At 35.0% G+C, this 8,963-nt stretch overlaps 1 protein-coding gene across 1 annotated transcript; it reads right to left on the bottom strand.

Moving 5' to 3' along the window:
• Positions 1-4,093: 4,093 nt before the first annotated feature.
• LOC127186943 (prolactin-3C1-like) lies at positions 4,094-8,573 on the bottom strand. Its single transcript, XM_051143216.1, has 4 exons — positions 8,421-8,573; positions 7,452-7,535; positions 5,462-5,641; positions 4,094-4,258 (listed from the first exon to the last, which is right to left on the bottom strand). The coding sequence occupies exons 1-4, from the start codon at positions 8,571-8,573 to the stop codon at positions 4,094-4,096; spliced, it is 582 nt and encodes a 193-aa protein (XP_050999173.1).
• Positions 8,574-8,963: the final 390 nt, after the last annotated feature.

The raw sequence follows: 8,963 nt of genomic DNA, 5'->3' as shown, positions 1-8,963 counted from the left end.
TGCCACGTACTCCTTGGTGACTTGCACATTTTAAATTCACATTTAGAATACATACTCCTGCAATTTATACTCCATAGACTTTTACTCTCATTGACAGCCAATTTTATTCCTGATAAAGGGCAAATCTCTGTCAGTACTATTTACGAAGTTATATTAATCTATACTGAATACTTCTCTATATTAAAATATAAAAATATTGTGTATGGGTTTCAAAATTTCTGAAAAATGAAAAAAGCAGACATATATTCATAAGGGATAAATGTGTCAATACACTTGTCTAGCGAAAGAATCTCTGTCCTGCTCTAAACAGTTTGGCAGTCACAATGGCAGAAAAGATTAAGAGGAAAGCTGATGTGGCTGCGAGGGAGGAGGCTGGTTCACTAGTCTTCTGTATTGATTCTATAAATAGCTAACAGTTTGTGTTTATTTCTTTTGTTTTGCTTTTAAGTAAACATACACACAAACACACACACACACACACACACACACACACACACACTACCCAGCATCAAATAACTGCCCCCTCAAAAGTCTTGAATTCTCACTTGTAGAAACATGAAATTTGTTTTATGTATACTACTAGTAACACTGAGTACATAACATAAGGTCAAAGAATACTTGTATCATGGAGGGAAGTTTCAGGAAAGGAAAGAAGAACATAAGAAAGAAATGTACATTTAGGTTGTAAGAATTTTATAAGGGGACATATGTCAGTCAGTAAACACCTTACCTAACAAGCATGAGGATCAAAGATTGGATCTACAGGAATAAAAGAAAAATCTGGTATAAGAAACACTGTTATAAAAAAAGAATAAAGGGAATTAATGAAACAGAAAGAGTTAAATTGCAATCAGGCATAAGAGAAAGAGTAGGAGAAGAAAAAAGATGCGAGGGATAAACAACTTGAAATACCTCTCAAAAAGTCATGTGGAAGCTGACTTAATATTGTAGAAGCCTTCATATATATGTGAATACACACACACACACACACACACCAAGTTTAAAATGTAGCTACCCCATAATAGAATGGCAATGTGCATACTAAACACAGAAGGTTAACAGCTATAAGACCCTGTACCAAGAATGAGATTTCTCTTCTGTAGTTGTTGACTGATGAAGTCCCATAGATTATATAATAGATATCTTTAGTTTGGGCAAACAAAAAAACAAGTAAAAAAATGCTAGAACAAGTGTGGGTCATCTCTAACTACAGACGTAGCAGGATAGAAAGACAGGCACCTAGAATTCAATGATCAACCATATAGCCCAAAGTAAAGCCATCTATTATAATAAGATATATATATATATATATATATATATATATATATATATATATATATATATATATATATTAAGAACATTACAGGCTATTGGAAAATGCCATTAACTACCCTCCAGAAATTGATTGTAAGACCTTATTGCTAAAGGTATGTCATACTTGGGTCACTGAAAATGAAACTTTAGCTGGCAATGACCTGAAAGCTGCATTCCTCCTTGTTAGCTTTCCTACTTCTGGTAGCTATGCATACTACCAGAGGAAAAAAAATTATTCATCCTAGCAAGTTTTGAATCTTTCAAGCTATTATAATGAATGGCAAGGCAAGGCATTCAAATGGTTCAATAATGGCTAGAAAAACATGGGATTTAAATACCGTTCCACAAGATGAAATCTATACCTGGCAACATTTGGAGGCCAAGAACCAGGCTAGATGGGTCAAATTCTTGGGGGATAACTTATATCTATTTTTCTGCTAAATGTATATAGTATTTGATCCACATCCAAATCCTTGTGGTTATGAACATAGACAACAACCCTCCTCTGATAAGCTTCTGTTTGAAGTGGATGATGTTTAACACAAAGACTGATGGCTGGCCAAGAAAAGAGAAGAAAGTAGAATGTTCAAGAATGTGGAAAAACTTTAAAGTCCTGAGGGGGGTGTTAATATTACGAAAAATTGTCCCTGAAACCATCAGGGGAATTGTACCTATACATGCTGTGTGTGTGTGTGTGTGTGTGTGTGTGTGTGTGTGTGTGTGTGTACTCCATATAGGACTAAGTCAAACCAAATTACAACATTGAGATATAGGATGGACATTCAGCTCTCCCCTAGCTTAGGAGATGTTGGCAATACATAATTGTTACAATAAGGAAAGGAAGTTTTCGTTAAGTGTCTTACCTTGAAAATCGACCACATTCCAGTGGAAGGCCACATATCTATGTATATATAAACAACACATATTGGACTTGATGTGTTAGGGTGGGAGAAAGACAAACATTGGACGGGTATGGAAAGGCATTGAGTATTAAAGGAATTGACCAAAATTCTGTAAGAACTAATCAAAAATTTAAAACAGATATTTTATGGATATATATATATATGCATGTAACTAAATGTAATTGTAGTGTCTCAAATAAATAAGGAAATATGATCCAATGCAAAAAAAACAACAAAAAACAAACAAATAAACAAAAAAAATGCTAGAGCAAGTGTGGGTCATCTCTAACTACAGACATAGCAGGATAGAAAGACAGGTACCTAGAATTAAATGATCAACTATGCTGCCCAAACGAAAGACATCTATTATAATAAGTGAATTGGGTCCTCTCTCTGCATCAGCTGTCTATACTTGTCTGAAAACCCCTCATAAGCAAGATGAAGATAGCCAGGCTAACCCACTGCCTTCTAAAGCATTAGAAATTAGCTCATTCCCTCGGTTTCTTAGAGTCAGTCAACAAACTGGAATTTTTGTTTTAGTATAAGCTATCATGCTATATTCTCACCCTCAGATGATTATCAACAGTGAAAATTAGTCTTGGAGTTCAAAAGAAGGGAGTGATGAATGTCTGATAATGAATTTGCCTTTCTGTTCTATATTGGAGAGAGTTTGTAGGAGAGGAAGGTGTCAGTGGGGGCCTAGTGCTGCTTCCCTTGAGCTGATGGAGTGGCCCGATGCACAAGATTCTTGTGTGAGTTGATTCTCTTGTAAGTTGAAAAGAAATCTTTGCACTACTTTTCTCAAGTACCAGGCCTTAGAATGTGAAGACCTGGAACAAAGCTGAAAAGGAGGGCACTGAGGGTGAGAGGGATAGAAGAATCTAGAGAGAGCGTTGCCTCTTGACAGACACCAGTCTGAAAAGTATGTTTATATGCTAGCGTGCCTCATGGCAGAAGCACCTGATTCTCACACGATTTTAACTTCAGTCTTATTCAGCAATACTCTTTACTTATCAGCTTTGCCATGTCAATATTTTTCATTTGTCCTTATCAACTGAATTCTGAGAAAGTTACAGACATTGATACGCAGAAATGTCAAATGGCATAAACATTGTAAGAACAGATGAGATCTCCCTCCTCTGCTGTCTGGCACTAATAACTAGAAGACATGGTTATGGTGTTGACTATCTTGAATATGAGATAAAGTGTTGTCAGATTAGTTCTCCTATAAACCACAGTGTATATGCAATCTTTCTAAGATGTTGCCGTGGAAGACCATAGTTGAAGATTTTCATTGGAGAAATTTAGACACATTTCAAACTTGCATGTTAACATATTTTTTCCAAATTTGAAATATTATGATACCTAGGCATAGTGCAAAATGCCAGAAGTTACATCATCTGTCACTGGATTATAAAACTTTTCTTATACGGAACAGTTTGATTTCAAGACCTGTCTGCACATGTTCATGTTATTTCTACTGATTAACAGGAATCTCTTGATTTATAATATCAATCTGTTTACTTGATGTAAATCTGAAGTAAATTTTAGATGAGCAATTAACATGCCCATCTTTACTTACTCTAACTCAAAAGTAAAATTTCTCAGTCATCTTGTTTCTTTCCAAACCCTGCTTATTTGTGAATATTGTGAAGTAACATCACAAAACCATCTTTCAATTTTATGCTACATGGACACAAGAAATTGATAAACATTCACTTCCAATTTGAGCTTTTTAAACAATCACGTTTTATTTTATAAAGAAACAAATCTAACATATTAAAAAGTAAAAGCATTTAAGATATGGCTCATTCATCAAGGACCATCTCAGCATCAAATTCATTGATATGCACTTATTACTTGTTGGTTTTGGTGACTCAGCTCCTCAGGATGCTGAAATAATGGAAAATCATTCCTGTATCCTTGTGCAAGCAGAATAAGAGTTTATGAAATGCACAGAGGTGAATGGTTTCATTGGAAGACCTTAATTCTCTTAGTACTTGCCATTCAGGATAGTCATTTTCTTTAACTTCAGGCTGAATCTAAACAAAAAAAAAGCAGAGGTATTATGTTCTTTGTTGTTATGGTTGGTCCTTAAACATTTCATGTGTGTATGTGATGTGTGTGTGTGTGTGTGTGTACACATATCTGTGTATATTTGCATGTATATGAGTGTGCACACACACATAGATATCAAAGGTCAACTTTGGGTAATGTTCCTTGGATTCTGCTATTGTTTGTTTTTGGTTTTTTGTTTCTTTTAAAAGACAGCTTCTTCTGCTTTGATCTAGTACTCACTAAGGATCTGCTTGCTTCTGCATCCCCAGTGCTGGAACTACAATAAAACCTACACATGTCTTTTATTGATAAGGATTTTGGAACCAAACTCAGTTCATCATACTTGCAAGGAGGGCACTCAGAGACACGAGTAATCTCCACAGCCATGGTACATATTACTTCTACATTTTGAATGAAGTTTGCAAGAAAACATAAGTGTAGAAAACCAGTCAAAATTGTGTATTGTCATGTTCCTAGACCAAAGTATGAAGGCAGCATTGGCTCATAAAACTGGAATTGAAATAGGGGTACATAATTTCTGATGTGATTCTTAACTTCAGGGATCATTTTTATAGTTTGTTACCATTTCTGATGTGCCATTGATCTGAAATGAGGACTAAGCATGCAAGGGTAGACATGTGGAGTATTAGAAAGTTGTTATCTGACTGTAGATATAGATTTAATCAGAGAACAATGAAGAGAGTGGTGTCCAGTCTTTCACTTTGCATGTCCTCAGGACTTTCCCTGGACTGTCATCCATACCTGTATGTTTCTACCCAAGTGTCCTTATTGGTGTTTGCCTTTCAACTCAATCTATTCTCCATATTATATTTTCCCCTAAACCTTAAGCATTTCCTTTAATGAGTTGTGGTACAGGAGACCCAAGAACAACTGTCCTAAGATCTTCTGAGTTAAGCAGGTGTGCCCATCCAATGAAGGAAAGCTTCTGTGCAAAGTGCTAGGAGGACCAGTTATTTTCTACTGAGATCGCTTGGGTGTTGAATTCTCATTATGGACGTTTATGAGGAGTTTGTTTTGTGTGTGTGTGTGTGTGTGTGAACCCTTACTGGTAAGGTAGTAAACACTGAAAACTCTTTAAAACAAAGTTTTTAAATTTTAGTTTCTCATTAGACAAATAACCTCTTTCACGCCTGGCTTGAACAAAGAAATATGAAAAGAAGACTCACCCTGCTGAGTAACAATTTTGCTCCCTCCAGAACTTTTTTATTTCTATAGTTAACTTCTACGGCTCTTGCCAGCATACCATGATAGGACTCTAAATGAGTCAGCACTGCAAGTGGCAGTAGTCTCAGTGGGTGTTTCCAGGCACTTGAAATGTTGATGATGACATTGAGAAGTTCTTTAGTCTAAGAGATAAGATTGAAAATTGCATTTAATAAGCAAAACAGAATATGATCAACATATAATGTGTTTGCATAAAGATAGAGAACTACAATACCAATTTTTAAGTTATAAATACATAAAAATGCTTTGGAACAAGATGCACATTATAGAAATGTGGAATTTAAGTCATGGAACTACAGTTTCCTAACATAAAACTAATAGAATTTTTCCTAATGACATTTCAATCTGATCATAATTTGTATTATTTTCCATATTCTAACATGTGCCTTATCGTGATGGGGATTGCTCTTATTTAATTGTACTTTTTCTTTCTAATTAAAATTTGCTGAGTCTCACCTGAATCTGACTCAGACCAAAGCAATGCCAACACTGACAACAGAAGCTCATGCAAATGAATTTTGGGTGAGTTTTCACATGAATGAATAAATTTGCTCATTTAAACACTCAATTGTGACATTTAGGTTATTATAAAATATGTAAATATAAATATAGTAAAGAAAAGGTGTCATTCATATAGTAGTTTTCAGGGTAAACTGACTTTGTACTCCTGGTGGAGCAGCCTACTTGTCAGAGGAAAAAAAAAAAGATAACCCAGCAAGGCTTTTAATACCAGCATCAGTGGAAATTACAATGAAATTTTGACCAGCCCAGTTTATGATCACTGTTAGAATCTTGTATGACAGCCATATCTGATATGACTAGCTTCCTGTTAAATTTTTAAGTTAGTATCTGGCAATAAAAGAGAGTAAGGGGAATCCGATGGATCAGGAAAAAACATGTAAAGGTCATGAAGGGAAGCAGCAGGCCAAATGGTGATGGGAAACGTGCTTGCTGCAAGGATTATAACACGGTGATTAATAGTGAAGAGCGGAGGTGAATGAACCCCAGCTTCATGTTGTTACTTGACATGCAGGAGATACAAAATCTATTCAAACTTTCTGACTCTCAGTTCATAATTTTTCTAATAGACTTTCTCATTAGAGAAATATTTGTGTAAAACACCTGCATCAGTGGCAACCAACTGCTTGGGAACATGTCTAGGCAAGTAGCTCTGTGAAAAAAATTCTCCCTTCCCCACCATATTTTTCTTTCATTTTGATTATTATAGCCACACTTTATTAATAATCCGTTTTGTATAGGTTATTGGTTCTAGTGATAAAATAATATAGAATACAGAATATATATGAGCTCTACACATAAAAATTTCCTTTAAAATCACTCAAAAATTGATTATGACTGGGAGTCAGAAGGGAAAGCTAAAACAATCACATATTAGAGATGCTGAGACCGCAAACCCCAGAAAAATATAGGTTACCCTAGGGTGCATGATACAGTATATATAGGGACCTCATGTTCAGCTAATTTTCAATTAAGATGCAAGAGAAGGAAGATCACTAGGGAAGACTGCAGAAATAATGAGACACAAACAAGACAACAGAGTTTCAAAACTCAAAATGCTGTCAGAGGAGGAGCCATTAGGATTACGTCATAAACTCTACTGTATTTGATTTCTTCCAGATGTATATGGATATAGTCAACCATTAATATCCAATACAGATCAAAGTTGTTAGTCCCACTTGCAAAGTGCTGGTGAATGATCTTATAGATGGGTAATTTAGGCACCTGATATAACGTAAGGTGGCATTTGAATTAGTTATCTACTGAATGATGTGGTGTTTCTCTGCCTAATGCTTTTCCATTTTATTGGATCTGAGATTAGTGTACCTGTTATAATGCCAGTTATCACACAAAGCACAAGCAGTCAGAGTACTATTGAAGTTTGTTTGGTAAATAATATAAATAAACACATACGTTATTTGAAGTGGGGGTGGAAGTGGTTTGGCAGGTTTCGCTTCTTTTATTTTTAAACCATCTTCTTTTGGCTATCCTTAAATCCTGGAGGAAATATAATGACTTAAGTCTTTCTAGCTTAAGAATGGAATAAATACTTACATGACCAGATAAATGATATATTTGATATATGTTCAATTTTCACACATTAAGGACTGCAAAAAATTAAAAGAGAGGATTGAAGCAAATGCTACTGTCTACTTCTTCCCTTTAGATATGAAATTGAACCCACAACCTCAAAAGCTCTTCTCTTCACTATGCTCTTGGTTTTTATAATTACTAAATATCAATCATTTGAAAGAAAGCAAAAAAATATTCTGACATGAAATTGTTTAGCATTTTAAGTATTTAATTAATTGGGTACCATTAAAATGGTGCCTTTGTACTGGTATTTGACAAACTTGTTGCCTATTGATTCTAAGCTGATGTGCTACTATTAAATTAATCACTGCCACTTTATACCTTTTCTTCAAATAAAATGAAATTATATATGGACCATCCCAACTTAATGGTAAATTTTCGATTCAATTGGGTTGATGATATCAATTTTCAGCATAAAATATTTTAAGGAATGAAGACAAAATTCCCAATAGTGTTTAATGTGAAAACACACAGAGGCATTCTTCAAACAAGATCAGGAAGTCACAGTTCTTTCTGGGTGAATTTCTCTGGACTTAATGTCCAAAGCAGATATTTAAAACAAAACTGCTTATTTTTAAGGTCTTTCAGAGGAAGTAAAAAATCATTACAATCCTTACAGATCTCTGAGGTTTCAGACTTCCTACATTCTCCCATGTACATTTTAGTAATTGGCTCTTTCTTTTTGCCTATAAAACATATTAGTTGAATTCTGGTTCATGATTCTCATTGGTTCAAACAGCATCAACCATTCAGTTTAGAGACAAATTGGGAAATAAGTGAAGTACTTACTAAAATTTTATACATTTTTTGGGCAACTATATGGGTGCGATTAGCAGTGGAAAGCAGATTGTCATACAGCTCTTCATTGGACATTTTGTCATACGATGTGGCAGTCACGTGTTCCCACAGGAGCACGCCTGACAACAACAGCAACAGGCTCATCCCTGAAATACAGATACATGACTTGGAGATGATCTTTTCAAATAAGGTCCCAATAACTAACCTGTGTGACAAGCATGGTCTGTTCTGTGCCAATCAGTCCTGTACAGCTGAAATTGGGCATACACTCTTCCTACTGTGAGAATATAGGAAAATATAGTTGCCCAGTCCACACCTTAAAAGGTAGGTGATCCTTCATTGTTGGCAGCTGCAGAACAGCTGTCCAAACTTGGAATCATTCGAAGCTGAGATTAATCCCAAGATAGAGTTTCTATGTCATTATTTTATATTTTTATGTCTTGGGTTGTATGATAATTTTTATATTTTATATTTTGAATAAATTTTAATTTGTTTCTCTTATGTAGGAGAGGAAAACATGTCAGAGAAGGTGAT

Source organism: Acomys russatus, chromosome 3 (assembly GCF_903995435.1).
Source record: "Acomys russatus chromosome 3, mAcoRus1.1, whole genome shotgun sequence".
NCBI lineage: Eukaryota > Metazoa > Chordata > Mammalia > Rodentia > Muridae > Acomys > Acomys russatus.
The sequence above is the reverse complement of the archived record's forward strand: the minus strand, read 5'-3'. Positions and strand labels throughout refer to the sequence as shown.

Bases quoted from the DNA above. Each gene is read 5' to 3' on its own strand.
- LOC127186943 (XM_051143216.1), bottom strand. From the start codon at position 8,573: ATGAGCCTGTTGCTGTTGTTGTCAGGCGTGCTCCTGTGGGAACACGTG. The intron at 7,536-8,420 runs GTAAGTACTTCA...TATTTCCTCCAG, and splicing joins AAAAAATGTATAAAATTTTA to GATTTAAGGATAGCCAAAAG. The intron at 4,259-5,461 runs GTGAGTCTTCTT...TTTTTTGTTTAG, and splicing joins CAAAATTGTTACTCAGCAGG to ATTCAGCCTGAAGTTAAAGA.